General features: G+C 42.0%; 1 protein-coding gene across 4 annotated transcripts in view; it reads right to left on the reverse strand.

Moving 5' to 3' along the window:
• Positions 1–19,586, reverse strand: part of CAPN3 (calpain 3) — a 50,381-nt gene that overhangs the window by 19,116 nt on the left and 11,679 nt on the right. For 2 of the 4 annotated variants that reach the window (XM_045448053.1, XM_045448051.1), the window contains exons 2-6: positions 5,916–5,985; positions 4,173–4,291; positions 2,226–2,359; positions 1,338–1,506; positions 328–471 (exon numbers count right to left, since the gene is read on the reverse strand). In XM_045448053.1, the coding sequence (XP_045304009.1) occupies positions 328–471; positions 1,338–1,506; positions 2,226–2,359; positions 4,173–4,291; positions 5,916–5,985 (636 nt within the window). Of the gene's footprint in view, positions 1–327; positions 472–1,337; positions 1,507–2,225; positions 2,360–4,172; positions 4,292–5,915; positions 5,986–13,067; positions 13,408–19,586 lie in introns of those variants that run through there. The other 2 variants (XM_045448054.1, XM_045448052.1) reach the window with 2 other exon arrangements.

A 19,586-nucleotide genomic window follows, 5' to 3' on the forward strand; every position in this document is an offset into this window, starting at 1 on the left:
AATGAATACCTGAATTAGAAGAGAAGAAATATTTAACAATGAACAAAGTCTCTTGTATTTCTACTTGTTAATTTGTTATCAGAGAAACTGTCTGGACCATGGGGTATGAAAGAACTCCCACAGAGAGTTCCTCCAAATCCTGTCTCCCCCACCTTCTCCAAGAGCCTTGGAGCAGGCAAGTTATTCCACCCCAGCCCCCTGGAAGGCCCATGTGGAGGTCTGCATGTAAGGCACTGGCTGCTGAGGGGAGTCTAACACCAACAGGCCTCATGCAGGGTCATGCAGGTGGGAGGGGTGGTCATTCCTGACAATTGGAGGCGTACACACCCGGGTTGGTCTGTCATCTGAGTCCCTGGGGAGGAGGTCTGAGTCCCTGAGCAGCGAGTTATCCATATTCCTCACCATCCGTGCAATCAACTCCCCCATTTTCAGCCCAGAAGGAGAGGTTCCATAGGTCATGTTTGTGCCATCCTGAGGCCCGATGGGATGGGCCGGGGACAGTCCAGAAGAGGGAGGGAGAGATCAAACAAAGGAGGGTGATAGAAAGGGAAGGAGACAGAAAGAAGGGAGGGGACAAAGGAAAAGAGGAGAGAGAAACAGTGTGAATGGAGACAAGATGGAGAAAAGTGATGCAGAAAGAAAATGTTCATCCAGGGGTGTTTAATGCTAGCTGATCTTCCCAAGCTTTTGGACCCATTTGGAGTATTGGGAGAGGAAGGAAATTCAGGAATTCAGCTTCAGTTCCTTCCTCAGTGATGGAAAGCTCCAGCCAATACTATTATCCACTGAGCAGCCCCCAGGGCAGGTGTGTCTCCTGAAACTCAGGAGGGCTGGCCACTCTGTGGGTCTCCATACCCTTAGCCCCAGTGTCAGATCACACTACTCTGTTGTGCTGAGAGTGCGCCTGCAGGCCGACCTTCTCCCAGATCACAACACAAGGCCCGTGTCCTAAGTGAGAGACAGGATCACAGCTCAGTGACTGAGAGGCTGTCTCAGGGAACTGGCTGGCTCAGGTCCAAAACCAGATATGCAGCCAGCTTAATTGGGGGCATGCTGGGGTTGAGCAGCACTGGCCACAGAGGCCAGGCTGACACACGCCTCTGGACCTATTTCTACCTAAAGTCTAGGCCTTGGAGTGTCTTTGTCCAGTCTTTTTAGTGAAAATCCCTAGGAACTCTTCTTCCTTTAGAAATTTTCAAAGTTGAGAGCCAGTTCCTGCTTCCTTAAACAAAACATCCACCCTGTCCCAGAGGAAAGCCCTACATTGCTTTTCATCACATGGATGGCTTCCCGATAGTTGCCTGCTCCCTGCCCTGCACACCACACCCCAGGCTTACATCAATGGAACAGCCCATGAGGGAGCCTCTCTCGATGGCTTTCTTCATGATCTTGTACATGTCTCTGGGAGCATCCTTGATCTCAAAAAACTCTGTCACCCCTCCTGTGAAGTCCTCCATGGCCTCTGTAGTGTTCCCACCTTTCAGGGCCTCATACGAACCATGGAGCCTTGGAGAGAGAATGAAGACCAATCTGAGGTCACAGGGTTCCAGGAAACATGACCCAGGCCCTGGGCCACCAGAATTTTACTCTCGGGTCCTGTGATGTTCTCTTATCTAATTCTCCAACAACTCTGTAAGCTAATGGAGTAGCTACTATGATTCTCTTTCTTCACATTCGAGCAACTGAGTCTTATAGGCTAAGTGGCTTACCCAAGGCCACAGCGAACCAGAAACACTGGGATGGGAACCCAGCCATTCTCACTTCCTGACTCTTCTCTTTCCACCATACCCTGAACCCCAAGGGAGGGCTCCATAGAGCCCTTAGAAATAGCTGGGGTGGAGCTTCCAAGTTGAGAGATAACATGGCTTTATTAATATCCCGCGTGATCATGAGGTTGAGCCAAGCAAGACCCTGGGAATGTGAGCTTCAAAGATCTAATGCTCAAATATAAGACTTGCAACATCACCACAAAGGCAGAATTAAAGTGTTCACTATGGGAGGCTAAAGCTAAAGATTTCCTACACATGTCTTCATCCTCCCCTTAAATACAGTTTTTTAGTTATAGCCATTGCTGCCTGGACCCGACCCCCTCAGACTTAGGGACCCAGTTGAACTGTTACGCATGCGCACATGTGCACGCACGCTGCCTCTTGTGACAAGATTTCAGCTGGATTTTGCAGCCCACCACCTTTAGCCCTGCCTCACATCCTCAAGTGTTGCCTTACTTAGCATAAGCCTTCTCCAGCAGAGCACTCCAGAATTCATTGCGGTGGTTGGACTTGGTGAAAACCAGTTGATTGTTGTAAGTCGGCAGGCAGTCATCAATGACCACATCCACCCAGTCTCCGTAGCGCCAGAACTGCACAGAGGCACCAAGGACAGAGTCACATCGTCAGGTTACCACGTGCCTCTCCTCCACATTCCTCAGACTCTCTTTGATCCCAAAGCGGTCCCATTGCCTCAGCTCTGCACTTGGTCCTTGTTCATACTCTTTTGGGTTTGGAGCGTGTGTATCTTTCTCTAACTGGACCGTGAGTTCCTTGGGGGCGGGAACGTGGGCTACATCTTGCTTTCTCTCTTGCACACAGTCCGGCCAGCCTCAGGGATGGTAGGTCCCCCATGAATATCTGAGGGCTTAAGATTGTCATTCTCCTGCTCAGTAAGTCTGGAGTGGGGCCTATGCATCATATTTTAGGTATTTTAGCTGATTCTAATATGCAGCAGCGTTGAGAACTGCTGGCCTAGGTGAAGGTGATGTATTGATTTATAGATCTCTTTATGACAAACAAGGTAGAAATGGCTGCTGAAGAAGACTGATAGGGAAAAGGAGGGTGTCCCAGAATATACTCTGGCTATAACAGGAACATTGTCGAATAATTTCAATTCTGAATGTTCTTTTTTGAACAAACCAATTTTAACTCAAGACTGCCAAATGTGGTTTAATTTCCCCTCTAATGACATTGTTTTCCCTTATTGAAAAGAGGGGGAAAAATCTATGTGGTCTTTATATTTGTGGCCCTATTTAGGTAGAAGACCCTTTAAATATCAGAGGGAAACTAGCAGCTTGATGGCACAGGGAAGAAACGAAAATGAGGGCCTGGCTGCCTTACCCGTGTTCAGAGGGCAGCAGGACCTGAACCTGAAACTGAAAAGAAGACCTTCTCTCAAGCCTTCAGTCCTGAAGTACAAAATCAGCAGGTACGTCAACTGATGATTTGGGTCAGTCCCAGGACATGTGTGGAGGCGGGGGGGCTTTCAGGGCTGGAAACAGATGGATGCCTCAGAATCCCAGCATCTGCTAGATCCCCACGTGTGGAGCTCACTTCGGTTTTGGGCCAGCACCAGGATCTGGCTCTCTGATTTTGCATCTAGATTTTGGATCTAGAAAATTTCCAATGGTTTAGTTGATTCTGGAACCAAAAGACTCCTTTCTGGGCTGAGCCAGAAGCCTGGTCCCCAGGTTGACCAGATTGTCCTTCCAAGGCCTGGAAAAGGTGAGTGATAGACTTGGTATAGACCTGCCTTTAAAGCAAAACAGGTAAAGGAGCCATAGTCATTCAGGGGGTTTCCTTTGCAAACTAAAGGGCCCTATGAACAGCCAATGCTAATATCTTAGGAACCTACTTGAGAAAGGCTGCAGGTAACACAGCAGCCAGCTGGAAAGGCAAAAGTAGATCCACAGGCCAGCAAACAGGATGTCTTCCTGCCTTTCTGGAGCATGGTAGAAGATGGGGTTTTGGGAGGGGGCTGCTGAGGGGGCAGAGATAAACAACTGCGTCCTCACAGGCCTGAGGCCTTAGGGGGGGTCACTGCCCACAGCCAAGACTGGGAGGGTGGGTGGAATCTTTCCTGAAGCCGCTGGAAAGTCAAGGCCAGAAGACCAGCGGTGGGTGGACAGCAGCTGGCCCTCTTCCTTTACTGTTTTTTCTTTTTTAACACAATGGTGAAAACATTTAATAAAAGTTTAATCATATGAATGATCAATAAGAATTCTCAAAAATCAATTTTGATATTACAGAAAACAAATAATAACATATGTAAGTGGTACATTCCAAACACATCGTGGTGATGGGAAAACCTCCACACGCTTGTGGTGTTTGAGGTAAATGTTCCTGAAAAGGTGGGTTTCCAAAAAGCAGCTGGCCCTCTTAACCACACTCCAATGACCTCACCTGGAAGTGGAAGATGCCCGCATAGTTTTCAGTGAAACTCTGATCATGGGGTATGACTCGGAAAAGCAGGCGCTCGTTCAGGGTCAGGCAAGCAATGGCTGCAAGAAACCAGCAGTCCCCTGCGGGGAAAGTACATGGCATAGGTCACCTCCGGGGAAGAAAAAGGCCCAATCCCAGCTGATTCTTTGCTTCTCTGAAGAACAAGTTCACTTAGTGTTCGCTGTCCTACTTCCAGATCTGACCTCAGAGAGGTCGACCCAGAGGAGTTTGATGGCAGTCCCTCGACAATTTGATCAGGGTGACTTACTCTCTTCTGACTGGTTTTCCAGAAGGGTATAGGCAATGGCTCCTTCCGTAATATAAGCTTACTTCCTTTTTGGACCTCAATGAACACAGAGCAGTAGGTCAAATGTGTCATTCTTCCTAACACCTGGATGAAATCTGTACTTCCTGGACTTTTGCAATGTGAGTGCATACCTCAGTGGAGACTGAGCATCTGAGAGCCATCGGCCAAGCCCTCTTGTACTGGAAGGAAAGTCAGTAAAGCAGCTTCTCTGCAGCCACTTTATGAGGGTGCTGAGACATTGCTGGCCATGGAATGAGATGGGGATATTTTCTTATTCTCTGAACTTCCTTTCTGGTAGAATACTGTATTTAGTGATTTTGCTGTGTGTGTGTGTGTGTGTGTGTGTGTGTGTGTGTGTGTATGTGTAAGAGAGAGAGAGAGAAATAGAATGCCCAAGGGGCATGCCTGGCACACTGGCAGTCATAGAATTTCCTTCTAAGCAGGTGGGTTGAGTTGTGCAAGGCCTTTGATTTCCTGTGTGGATGTGACGGCACCTTTGAGACTGTAGAGGGGAGACTGAGAGCTCCCAGCAGCCGTCCTCCCCACCCCCACCCCTGAAGAAGCAAGCCTCTCCTTTGAAACAGTGTTAGGAAGTCCAGGTTATTAGCTCTCCCAGGGCTCTGCAGACATCTTTCTCCCGGGTGCAGGAACCCCGATATTGAAAACCTCCTCAGCCTCTCTTTCTGGGGCCAAATTCCTTTCATTTGGTCTCGAGTGCACCTTTCCCTCAAATTTTAAATTACGTCTGTTGATGTTCTTTCCACCTTTGCTTCATAGAGTTTCCTGCAGTCCAGTCGCTTCTTGGCCTTTTGGCTAAGATCAAGTGTAGAGCTTTCCTGCAGTCCACGCCAAAGATAGTACTTCCTGAGAGAGGAAGGTCTGGTAGAAGAGCCAAGGTGACCACCCGGACAGAACGCTGGGTGCTCGTCAATATGGCAAATGTCATCCTTGTTGAAAGGCTCCATTAATACGGAGCTACTCTGGCTGGGGCATTTTAAACAAGAGTTTGAGTTACAAGTGCACTTTTTGTGTGCATATGGATTCAATATATATTCAAGGGACATGCTTGGTATTCAGACAGTTTCAGAGCTCTCTTTTAAGGAAATGGGTGCAGTTAAAAGCAGGGCTTTTATCCTCCTGAGTGGGGTGTGCAAATGTCCTTCAGACTGTCAGGAGGATGCTGTGGACTGAGGCATATCCCCTGTGAACTCATGAGATCGTGGAGGGCGGGGGACAGAAATTAAATGAAACCATCACCAGCACATAGATAAATGGGCACAAAGTAGTGTTATAAAAACCTCCTCCCCAAAATTCTTTAAAAGCAAAACCAGATGTTAATCACCTTTTAATCACCCCTTGATTGTTTGGCTGGATATGACCCGAGGGTTCTTTCCTACCTAGATCTCCTTGACAGATGTCAGTTCTGTTGGCTCCACCAATGATAAATCGAGGATTCTCACAAATCTCCTGTTGAAAAAAAAAAAAAAAAAGGAAATAATAACAGTGGTAGTAGCAATTGTTTGTAGTGGCCCATTATGTAGTACTAACATCCTATATCGGGGGCATTATATACACCACTCATTTAAGCCTCTCCAAACAGCCTGTGAGTTGGATAGTATCATTCTTATTTTTCAGATAAGGAAACCAGGGCTCAGAGAGGTTAAGAAACTTGCCCAAGGACACACAGCTAGTAAGTGGTGGAAGCCAGAAGCATGCCTCCTTTTCCCATTGTTCTACATTGGTCCCACACAGTGACATACTGCGTGAGTAAAGATGTACCTTAGGAGTTAGGACAGTATCATTACTGTCACAGCTTTGGCAAGGGACAACGGAAAGCGTGGATCTTTTTTTTTTTTTTTTTTTTTTTTTCCTATGCCAGGAAAATAGGTGCAGGAGGGAAAATATTTATTCCCAAGATGTGGTAACAGAGATATTTAGTCACCATATATCCCAGGGTCCTAAGGACATGAGAGCTGGGGAGAGCAGAAAGTAAATTAGTGTGGGCCTTGTAGGTGTCCTGGTCAGCTGACGGTTCATTGCTTTACTCAAGCTAACCCCATAAGGCATCATGGGCCCCATTAGTTTTCAAATTCAGGTACTACAGATGATGTGCAGCCCAACAGAGGCCAACAGAGGGCACTCTTGTTTTTTCTTCCCATGTCTTGTGCTTTGTTTTTTAACTTCGAACATTTTGAAATAATTGTAGATTCTTTGTTTTTTGGTTTTAACACCATTCTTCAGAGGCTTAAGAAGTCTTGCTATCCCTGTGACAAAACCCCACTCCTCCCCATCTCTTCCTGTGTGTGTGCATGTGTGTCTCTCCCCATTCTTGCCCCCATCACAACAACTCCAGACACCAAAGTGAGTTGAAGCTCCCTGTACATGGGGAATCTCTCCCTCCTACTAGATGGAATGTCTTGCTTAGACCACACCACATGCACCTCCCGTCTGAAACTCTTAATGCAATGGAAAGATAAACCCCAAACCGTAATTCTTACAAAGGTTATCTATAAGAGAATAAGATGGTGGGAATAAGGATGGAAGTAAAACTCTGAATATAACTGAAAATAGTTCTGACTTAGGAACCAAGTAAATTTTTACATAATTAAAAGCCAAAATTAAAGGAAAGACAATTGTAAAAAGCAGTCTTTAGGGGCGCCTGGGTGGCTCATTCGGTTAAGCTAAGCATCTAACTCTTGATTTCAGCTCAGGTCATGATCTCATAGTCATGAATGGAGCCCCGTGTCAGGCTACATGCTGGACATGGAACCTGCGTGGGATTCTCTCTCTCTCTGCCCCTCCCCTACTCACACCATGTGTGTGTGCTCTCTCTCTTTCTCAAAAATAAGACAAACATTATATCCAAAGAAAACAGTCTGTAAAAGCTGAAAGCAAATGGAAGCAAAGGAACCGAACTGCAAATCAAGTTGGTGGCATGACCTCACACATAAAAAGAATTCTTTCAAGTGACTTAAAATATAACATTTTGACTCTTTATCCCTTTTGGGATATATCCTAAGGTCAAAAACCCAAACCATAAAGAAATATGAACCATAAGAAATAATAATAATATTTCAAAACTTTGTCATATGTGTTGTATGATAAATAAGAACTTATATTAATGTCCGTAGGCACCAAGATTTTTTTAGCATAAAAGAAAATATGTAAAGTTATAAAGTTGAACAACTTAAGTAACAGCCGTGCAATGTTAGAGTTGAACTGGGTATGTAAACGTAACTCAGGATTTGTTTTTTGTCTAAGAAAGTATTCCCCATCTCTCTGCACTAAAAACAAACAGTCCCCTCTCCTCAAAACAACTCTCCCAAACTAGAAGCAATAGCAATATACCTTCTTAAAATGAAGCGAAGTAAGGCATAGTGGACATGTTTTTTGGTTTCCCCATTATTGATTAACACATATTTTGTATGTTATATATATTATACATTGTATTCTTACAATAAGGTAAGCTAGAAAGAAGAAAATATTGTTCCTTTTTTAGAGAGAGAGTGTGCGCCGCGGGGAGAGGAGCAGAGGGAGAAAGAATCTTTAAGGGAGAAAGAATCAGTGAGTGTGGAGCCTGACACAGGGCTTGATTCCATAACCCTGGGATCATGACCTGAGCTAAAATCAAAACTCAGACACTCAACCAACTGAATCATCCAGGCACCCCAGAAAGAAGAAAATATTAAGAAAATCATAGGGAAGGGGCGCCTGGGTGGCTCAGTCAGTTAAGTGTCTGACTTTGGCTCAGGTCATGAGCTCATGATCTGTGGGTTCAAGCCCTGCATCGGGCTCTGTGCTGACAGCTTAGAGCCTAGAGCCTGCTTCAGAGTCTGTGTCTCCCTCTCTGACCCTCCCCAGCTTGTGCTGTCTCTCTCTCTCAATAATAAATAAACTTAAAAATTATATATATATATATATTATATGTATATAATATATATACATATATAAAGAAAATCACAAGGGAGAAGAAATACATTTACAGTGCTGTACTAGATTTACCAAAAAAAAAAAAAAAAAAAAAAATCCGTGTGTAGGTGGACCTGTGCAATTGAAACTGGTGTTGTTCAAGGGTCAACTGTACATTCTTCTGCTAGAGCTGCTAAAGCTGGTAGAATGTTAGCCTGAAGCTGTCTGGGGCATCTTTGCCCCATTGCAAAGTTAGTCTGCTTGAGAATAAAGCCGACTCAGAGGAAACAGATGCAGATGGGGGGCAGAGGAGGGAGATGATGACAGATAAGCAGAAAATAGATAGATCTATAGATAGATACCATTAGGGACTGCGTCTTGATGGCATGGTCTGAGCCTGGATTCAGGTGTGTCTAAATCCAACATCACTCTTGAACATTTGAATTATACGAGCTTTTTTTTGGTTTAAGCTAGTTTGAGTTGGGCCTCTGTTACTTGCCGGCTGAGACCTTTGACTACTACTATATTTTCTGCCCCTGTTAGACGGAATGTATTATATAGTGACTCAAATACTTGACGTTTAGCTACGTTTTTTAGCTGTTACAGGTGTAGTTTCTTCTCCTTGGGACTATAAATTCATCCTCCCACTGCCCACCAATTCCAGGGCTGACTACTTGGAAAGGCAGCAGTGACTACCCTGGTCTCTCTTACATCTATTAGGAGGCCTAGGTATTTGGGCGGAGTTACATTTTTTGCAATAGTAGATTCCCCAATACACCACATCTAACTTCAACACCACTTCTGCTAAATTCACCAAACATTAATTGAACCCCCAAGTACGTACAGAACTGGGGGAATTGAGGGTACAATAAAAATGAGAAATCATCCCTGCCTGCATTCCACAAAAAGCACAGCCTAGAGACACTTAATTACTTGTCTTCATAAGAGATATCTCTTTGGTGAGGATCAGTTACCAAGCTTATTGAAGGCTGATTCATAAAAAAAGCCCTGATTTGCCTAGATATCCCCTCTCTACCACCTACTTCTTCTTTCCTTACTTATAAACACTGTGTCAATAGCCCTTAGAGGGTCTGAGACCTGTTTATGTTGGTTGATATGTACAAAGGGTAAATGGTCCCAGCTCTGTCACTTTAGCTTGGGGACCTAAGATTGCTAGCTATTCCTTTGGCTATAATTTAGCTTGGGGACTGGATCTGTCAATGATGGAGTCCCAGCAATGAGCAACACATGACCATTTCCTCAGTTTTTGGGTACCGTGGTTCACACAGCAATTTGAAACTTTTATTGTATACCTCCATCAGTAAAAGATTTCGAATGTGCAACCCTATGTAAGTAACCTTATTGGTTGTAGATTACCTATGTGTATATCGATTGTCCTCACCTATACTGTGTATTACAAAATACACCAAAACATACACTTAAAAGGTGGTGCTAAAATAGATCCATATGGAGGATTTCTGGTTCAGTTCCAACATGTAAAGATCCTGGAAGTCCTCACTCTTGTCCTTACCACAAGAAAAAGCTGGGAAAACTGAAAATCACTGACTTTGCTGGGACCCATCAGAGAACTGAAGTCGCAGGGCAGCTCACCACTACTCTCAAATATGGGCACAAGTGAAATGAGAAAGTTACAGCCAAGATCTGCTTGCCCGGAGCGGAAACTGCTGGAGCCATAAAGTGGTGGGAACAAGCAACTGGTAATTTTGATGAATTTCCAGAAGCTGAGTGTGGACTAGCATGAGTGTGAGAAATTTCTGGAGGCCACAGTCTTGGGACAATCTTCCCCCCTTCTTATATACTTTCATGGTTTTTACCTCTGAAAATCCCACTCGTGGGATTGAAGATCTAAGTGGTGGTGAAGATCTAAGAAAGATCTACAAAGGCTTTTCTGGAGTTTTACCTGAGTTGGGGGAAGGGCATTGCTCCCCATACAGCCCCCTCTGGGAAGCTCCCCTTCCTTTCTCACCTAAGAAGGGAAAAATGCTATGCCAATGGGGAAATGTGTATGAAGGCCAGAGCCCAGAGACCTAGGCCCATTAAAAGATGGAGATTTAGTCATTACATTAATGAACATTTCCCTTCCCCACCTTAACAGTGCATCAACAGGGCTTCAGTATAATAACAGCGACTTACAGCTAAAGATCTTCAAGGTGCAAACACTGAGGGGGAGTGCTTAGGAAACCCGAAGGCAAGAGGAGGGCAATATGGGGGTAAAACAAGAATACTAGAGGAATTTGAAGTCTCTGACACCTGCAGCTATAGGAAGCATTAATCACAGCACAACTCCTAGTCAGCTTAACATAAATCTTATCACCAAAACTTATTTATCTCAGTTCTTATTGCCCAAAACAACATGTCTGGCTTTCAGCAAAAAATTATAAAGGGTGCCAAAAGGCAAGCAAAAACAGTCTGAACAGAGAAAGCAAGCATCAGAACTAGATTCTGATATGACACAGATATTGAAATTACCAGGCAGGAATCATTAGTAATAACTATGATGAGTACGTAAAGAAGTATGACAGAAAAAGTAGATAATGAGCAAGAAAAGATGGGTCATATAAGCAAGGAAATGAAAAGTCTGAGAAAGAATAAAAAAGACATGATGTAAATGAAAAAACACGATAACATGTATCGGATGGGCTCATCCACAAGCTGGACATAGACAAGGGAAAAATCAGTGAGGTCGGAGGTAAGACAATAGGAACTTCCCAAAGTGAAATGCAAAGAGAGCAAACAATGAAAAAAAAAAAACCCAAAACCAAAAACCCCACAAAAACCCAGAGCAAAACATCCAAAAACCATGGGAAAACTTATACATGTGTTATACCTATGGATAATTGGAATATCAGAGGAAAAGAGAGAACAGAGCAGAAGAAACATTTGAAGTAATAATGGCCAAGAACTTTCTCAAATTAATGACAGATACCAAATCACAGATCCAGGAAGCTCAAAGAACATGAAATGGCATAAATACTAGCAAAATACAACAACACAAAACTACTACGCTTAGGCATGTCATAGTCAAACTGCAGATAACCAAAGACAAAAAAAAAAAAAAAAAAATCTTGAAAGAAGTCAACAGGGGACAAATCCATTTCCTATAGAGAAATGAAGATAATTATAGCAGACTTCAGAAGCCATGCAAGCAAGAAAGACTGGATAGAAATATTTAAATTGATTAAAGAAAATCCCATCAAGCTAGAATTCTGTATGCAAGAAATTATCTTTCAAAACCGAGGGAGAAATAAAGACTTCCTCAGAAAAAGAAAACCAGAGAGAACTTATTGCCAATAGACTTGCCCTGCAAGAAGTGTTAAAAGAAGTGCTTCAGGGAGAAGGAAAATGATATAGGTCAGAAACCTTGACCTACGTAAAGAAAGAAAGAGCATCAGAGAAGGAATAAATGAAGGTAGAATAAAACTTTTATTTTTCTTATTCTTAATTGAAAGATAACTTTGTTTAAAGTACTAATAATTACAATGTGTTGAGTAATTATAGCATGTGGATAGATGAATGAAGGAAGGAAGGGGGGAATTGGACATTTTCTATTATAAGGTGTTAGACTACATATATAATAGCATAGTGTTATTTGAAGGTAGAATTAGATTAGTTGGAAGTGTATATTGGAAACTGTAGCATAACCATTAACATTAAAAAATGCAATTGATACACTTAAGAGAGAACATAAAATTGTCTCATACAGAATATTAAATTACTGGCAAAGGCAGAAAAGGGGAGGGGGAGAAACAAAGAACAGTTCTCACAGATAGAAAACAGTTACAAACATGGTGGATAGGAATCCAGCTATTTCATAATCACTTAAATGAGAATGGTCTAAATACACCAATTAAAAGATAGAGATTGTGAGCATGGATAAAAAAAGAGACCCAACTATATGTTGTCTGCAAGAAACTAGAGAAGGATGCACCATGCTAATGTTAATCAAAAGCAAGGTGGAGTCATTGTGTTAATTTCAGACAAAGCAGACTTCGTAACAAAGAATATTAGACATAAAGAGTTGTATCACATAGTGATAAAGGAAGGAGTCAGTTCTCTGAGAAAATACGTAGTCCTAAATGTGGACGCACCACATTGCATTGTAAGAAGTCTGGCTGGTCAGCATAGACCTTTCTGTTTAAACAGAAGCGGCATGTCCCTGATGAGCCAGCCTTAGGCAAAAGGTTTAGAAGGCATCTCCAGCTTCCCACAGCCTCCTGTTTCTTAACTGTTCACCGCTTTTCATGGAACTCTCCTTGAAACTGTGAGCCTCAGTGCTCTCACCCACTCCACTTTCCCATCCCCAGAACACCTGCTCTCAAGAAGCCTTGGTAATCAATTATGCCTTACTGTTTAACTCTGAATAAAGCCAGCGCATTAGCTCTCTTAAAAATATTTACAGGCTCAGGACCTCTAAAGGGTTATAACAATCTCTAGTTCAGGAATAGAAAATAACACCTACCATTTCAAGAGGAACCAGAAAGGTGTTCTGGGGGCACATGGGGAAGAGAACCTTGATAAGCCACTTGCTCAGATCGTGGATCCATGGCCTCTGGCCCTGGACCACTTGACCTCCTGTCCCCAAGAGCTGTCTCCTGAAGCCCTGTCCCTCCCATCCCTACCTTTGGCCTTTTCCACGTGATAGCCTTCATCTTGGTTTTCTGGCTCAGCTCATGGGAGCCCAGGGCCTGAACACCTGCTGGGAACACACGGTCTTCAAAGAGGCACTTCTGAGCAAGGCACCGTCGTCTGAGAACAACAAAATCCTGCCCCTCATACTTGAGGGGCTGTGAGACGGTGCCCTCTCCATTTCTCCTGTCCCTCTCCCGGATCACGCGGTCACAGAAAAATCCTGGCAGCAGGTAGGGCATGGTGACCGCTCAGGGAGTGGAACTGGACCTTCACTGCGGCCTCTCTCCCACTGCGCCCTCAGTCCAGGCCTAATCCTCCCATGAATGGGCCGGAGCCTATATAGCTCCTCCACCCTCAGCAGCGCGATGCAAATGAACACAGTCCAGAGAAAGGCCGTGGTCAGAGTCAGCAGCTTTGGCTGGAGGCCCCTGAGCCCACGGTCAAGGGGCAACACCATGCCAGTTCGGGAGCCAGCAAGGGGAGCGAGAGAGCCAGGACAGCCCAGGACAGGCCTCAATGGCTTGTAGACCTTTAGGGTACTTCCATCAGCCTTGCTGAGATTCCTTCTTTAAAGGGAAAAAATATAGTTACCGAGAGGCTTACCCTGCCTCAGCAAAAGGCATTCATGCCTTTGACACTGGCGGCCAGTGGGATATAGCATGGGGCCTTCGAAACATGCTGTATACACTAATCCTATACAGGCTGCTGAATGCATAGAAGGAATCTGCTCCAAGCCATTGTCTGAGGTTAATGAAGCCTTCATTCTCCTGATGTCCCTGCCCCATCCCCCCAAAGACCTTGACTGGCCATTTAGGGCCATTTAGGAAGGGTAGGTAACTTGGCCCTGGTAGATTAGGCCCCATGGTAACAAACAGACATCCACGGTTACAACTTCAGAATCTTTGAGGCAGAGAATGTGGGTGGGGAAGGAAAGAGAAATGTGTCTGTCAGAATTATATTCACAAGGAAGCCCCGCTTTTTCAAAGCCTCCCCATGCTTCAGTGGGCAACTCAATGTGAGAGCTGGGAGCTGATGGCAGGTGGACACTCAGGCCTGGCAGGCTGCCCACTAGCAGGGCGCTGTCCTCACCCAGTCACTGGCTCCTGCCAGCCTGCATCTACTGTGGGCTTTTCCAAGTGTGGGCTTTGGACTACCTGCATCAGAATTGCCTGGGATGCCGGTTTAAAATGCAGATTCCCAGGATTCACCTTAGACTTAAGGACGTAAATATTCTTGGTAGGGGTCTGGGACTCTTCACTCTAAAGAAGCACCCAGGAGATTCTTACGTCTCCCAGGGTTTGACACCATGACATTAGCATTACAGGGCACTCAAAATAATTTCTAAGGTCGCGTCTTTTGTGAAATAATTATATTTTATTCTGTTTATACATGAACAAAGTTTAATAAAATCAGTACAAAAGATACATAGAGGAATAGGAGTCTCTTGCCCTGCAAATCCCTGTCCTCAGAGACAGCCACTTTCAATTCTTGTAGCAATTTCTTTTGGTATTTACCTCTGTATTTCTAAAAAACATTGTATATTATTTTTAATTTATTGTTTTTAGAAGGTATCAGCCGAGTTCCTATTTTGGCCAATGAGATTTAACCTTCTCACATGAAGCTCTGCCCACCACCTTCCCAAAATAGTAATGTCATAAATTTTGGTAAGATTAAAATTCAGTATTTACTTGAGTATGATGAGGTAACTATTGTTCGCTTCTTAGCTAAGTGCTATGCTGTTTTACATTTCCTTTCTGTATGAATTTTTTTCCTCTTATTCTTTCTAATTTTCTGATTTTCTATGTATTGATCAATGCTTTTCCTCAGCAGTAGTTTTCCAAATATTTAAACTTGTCAGATAACCTAGTGGTTCCATTGCTCTCCCACCAAGGCCTTCCTCTGCAGCCTCGTTCTCCCATGCAGACCGGACTGGCCACCCTCCAGGTCTGGAGCAGTGGCCTGGGATGGACTGTGCCCTTCTGGTGCCATTCACTTCCCGGATCTTAACGCTTCTTTGGTTTACTCCTTGATTGGATTGGCCGACAACTTGCAGCTTCCTAGGTGAGGGTGCACAGGAGGTAAGTGGCCTCAGTCCTTGCCCATCTAACTACGTTTTCTACTTGTCTCACAATTGAAAATTTGGCTAGGTATTTTAGATTGAAGAGCATTTTCCTTTCAGAATTTTTAATACATGGTTTTATTGCTTCTAGCATCTGGAGTTGTGAGAAGTATGGTACAATTCTGATGAATATTCCTTTGTATGTGACCTATCTTTTCCCTCTAAAAGATTTTAGGGTTTTCTACCCTTCCCTCCTACTCCTCCCACTCCCAATTCCAAAAGCCAAATTTATGTGCCTTGGTATGAGGTGGGGTTTTTTTTGTTTTTTTGTTTTGTTTTGTTTTGTTTTTTTTAATTCTTCGTGCTGAGCACTCAGTGACTCCTTTCCATATAGAGACTTTTGTCCTCAGTTTTGGAATATTCTTACATTATTTCTTTGACATTTCTCTCCCTTTCAATTATTTCCTTCCTTCCTTTCTTCCTTCCTTCCCTCCTTACTCCCTTCCTTTCCCCCTACCTCCCTCCTTCCTTTTCGTGAAACTTCTAAAAATCCAATGTTAAACCTCCTCTAATTTTATTGTATTTTCCTATTTTTGTGTTCTACATCCTAGATTTCCTTGATTTTATATTTTAGCCCTGCTACTAAAATATGTAAATTTCCACTCTCATAGTTTTCTACTTTATATTATGAAAAACTTCAAACTTACAGAAAAGTTTAAAGAACGGACACCCACATAGCTTACATCTAGATTCAACAATTGTTAACATTTTGCCATCTTTGGTTTACTGATCTATATATGTATATATGGATCCTATTTTTTTTGCTGAACCATTTGAAAAAATGTTGACAGTGTCATGACACTCCACACCTAAATACTTCAAGATATACTTAGGCTACAGCAGGCATCTCCTAAGTACAAGAGCACTTTCCTACTGACTTGAATGCCATTATTGCTAAGAAAATTAGCTATTATTCTCTAATATTATCTAAAATCTAAATCCATATGCTAATTTCTTTTTTTAAATTTTTAATGTTTATTTATTTTTGAGAGAGAGAGAGAGGCAGAGAGAGAGGGAGACACAGAATCCGAAGCAGGCTCCAGGCTCTGAGCTGCCAGCACAGAGCCTGATGCAGGGCTCAACCCCACGAACCGCAAGATCATGACCTGAGCCAAAGTCAGACACTGAACCAACTGAGCCACCCAGGTGCCCCTCCACATGCTAATTTTTTCAGTTTCCCAAATGTCCTTTATAGCTGCTTTAAAAAAAAAAAAAAAAAAAAAAAGCCAGAATCCAATTAAGGTTGAAGTGAGCATTAGTGAACTGGAAGGGAGATCAGAAGAAATCTCTTAAAATATCACACAGAGAAGCAAAGAGATGGGAAATTTTTAAAGAAGAAAGAAAAAAAGGTTAAGCTATATGGGGGCTAGAGCAAGGTAAGTTCAGCATGTATCTAATTGGAGTTCCAGAAGAAGATAATAGAAAATATGGAAAGAATTAATATTCTAAGAAAGTTTTTACAGTTAATCAGTGACTCCAATCCTCAGATTCAGGAATCCCAAGGAATACTAAGCAGGAAAGATGCAGAAATACATGTTGAAACAAACACAACATAGCAATATGGCAGAATACCAGAGACAGCATGATCTTAAACACAGTCAAAGAGAAAAGGCAGATGGCTTATTAAGGGATACCAATTAGAATGATTGCGGATTTCAGCAAGAATGTAAGCCAGAAGACAGTAAGGAGAATCAGCTTAGGACTGATTACCCAGGAAAACTATTTCATGAATGAGAGTTAATTTTATACAAATAAAAGTTGAGAATGCTTACTACAAATAGATTCTCACCAAAGAAATTGTTAAACAAGATACTTTAGGAAAAAGCAGAATTATTTCAGAAGGAAAAGTCTAAGACTCAAGAAAGAACAATAAACAAAGAAATTGGTAAACGTGTGTAAAATATTGACTGTTTTAGAAAAGTATATTTTCTACTTTTTAAGGTTAAAAAATCAATATAGAGCTAAAATTCTGAGCAACAATGACAGATTAGTTGGGAGAAGAATATTTAGAGTCAACGTGCCTTATGGTATTCATTTTGTTTTTGAGGAAACTAAAGCTATTGATCAACTTCAGGCTTTATCAGGATGAAACATATGTTAAGTATTTAGGGTAACCACAGAAAAAAAACCAGAAATAGTCAATAACATCTGAACTAATAGAAAGAAAAAAAGAGAAAACACTTTTAATACGTTTTTAAAAGGGTGTAAAGAGGGAAAAAGCAACATTTAAAAAGTAATACCAACGGAAAGGTTATGGTTAAGATGATAGTAATAAATCCAATAGAGATCGATGTTCATAATCAATGTAAATGGACTAAAACCTTCAGTTAAAAGACAAAGGTTTTCAGATTGCATTAAAAAAACAACAACAGCTTTCTAAGCAGTTTATAAGAAACACACCCAAGACATCAGAACATAGAAATCTATAGCAAGTCTATTCAACAGTGAAGCAGCTAAGATTAAGTTCCCTCTAAAATTAAGACCCAGGGACACCTGGGTGGCTCAATCAGTTATGTCCAACTCTTGATTTCGGCTCACGTCATGATCTCACAATTTGTGAGTTTGAGCCCTGTGTCATTAGGCTCTGCCCTAACAGCGTGGAGCCAGCTTGGGATTCTCTCACTCCCTCTCTCTGTACCTCTTCCCTGCTCATCCTCTCTCAAAAAAAATAATAAAATTAAAAAAATTAAAAAATAAAATTGGGAGCCAGACAGATTCTGTTACCTCCTTTTTGCTGGAAGGTTTAGCCACTGCAATAAAACAGGAATTTTTGCTCAATACAGTTGTGCATAATGTACTGGGCAGCCCTGTCATTATTTACAAATGACCTAACTATCTGTATGGAAATGGAATTTGTAGATAAATAACTTGGGGTTTTCAAATTGTTAGAATTACTAAGAGTTTAGGAAATATATTATATATAATATGAAAGTTAAATGCATGTTTATGCCTGAGAAATTGAGTACAATTTTAAGAAAGATGCTCTTTATAAAAATAATAGCAAAAGCAAAAGATGCCTAGGAAGAAATCTAATAAAGGATGTTCAAACCTTTATGGAGAAAATTATAAAAGAACTTGATGGAAAGATACTAAAGGAGACTCATTTAAATGGAGAGACATCCCTTCTCCATGGATAGGATGACTCAGTATTGTCAAGATGTGCATTATTCCAGGTTGATTCAATGGAATCTCAAAAAAATCCCAACAGGATTTTCTGTGGAACTCAACATCCTGATTCTAAAATTTAAATGGAAAGGCAAGGAGCCAGATACAGTTAAAACAATATTGAAGAAGAAAAGTTAGAAGGACTGGCTCTACTGAATGTCAAGATTTATTGGCACAAGGTGTGGCGTTGGCACAAAGATAGACCAATAAACACAAGTGAAACATGGTAGAGAGTGCAGAGACAGAACCACACATTGGTAAACATTTGATCTGTTTAAAAAGTGATATTACATAACAACAGAGAAAGGATTTTTAAAAACAATGAATTCTGCCGGGAGCTTTGACTATCCATATGGAAAAACAACAAAATCTGATCCCTATCTTATATAAGAAAAATCTTCTCTGGATGGATTATAGACCTAAATATAAAGGCCGAAAAATTAAGTTTCTAAATGATAATAAAGGGGCGCCCTGGATGGCTCAGTTAGTTAAGCATCCAACTCCTGATTTTGTCTCAGGTCATGATCTCATGATTCGTGAGATTGAACCCCACCCCTGTGCTAACAGCAGCAGAGCCTGCTTGAGATTCTCTTTCTCTCTGCTCCTCCCCCACTCTCACATTCACAAACACTCTCTTTCTTAAATAAATAAACATTTAAAAAATGATAATAAAGAAGAATGACTTTGGTTTAGGAAAAACTTCTTTAAAAGAACATGAAAAGCGCTAACCATAAAGGAAAAATAATAATTAAAAATTAATTTAGAACTTTTAATTCAGAATTTTAAAAATAAGGGTGCCTGAGTGGCTCAGTGGGTTAAGCTTCTGATCTTGGTTCAGGTCATGACCTTGAGTTCCTGAGTTCGAGTCCTGTGTAGGGTTCTGTGCTGATAGCTCGGAGCCTGGATGGAGCCTGCTTCGGATTCTGTGTCTCCCTCTCCTTCTGCTCCTCCTCCCCTGCTCCCACTCTGTCTCTCTTTCTCAAAAATAAATAAACATTAAAAAAATAAAAAAAAAAGAGTTTTTAAAATAAAAAAAAACACCTTAAGAGAGTGAAAAGGCAAGTTACAAAATGGGAGAAGATATATATAGCGTATCTAACCAATAAACAATCAGTATCCAAAGAATGCCTACAGTTCAAGTTGAAAAAGACAACTCAATTGAAAAATTAGCAAAGGCAAGGTATTTCATGGATATCAAGATAACAAATGATCAAGAAATACATGA

The sequence above is a fragment of the Leopardus geoffroyi genome, chromosome B3 (genome assembly GCF_018350155.1).
Source record: "Leopardus geoffroyi isolate Oge1 chromosome B3, O.geoffroyi_Oge1_pat1.0, whole genome shotgun sequence".
NCBI classification, from domain to species: Eukaryota; Metazoa; Chordata; class Mammalia; order Carnivora; family Felidae; genus Leopardus; species Leopardus geoffroyi.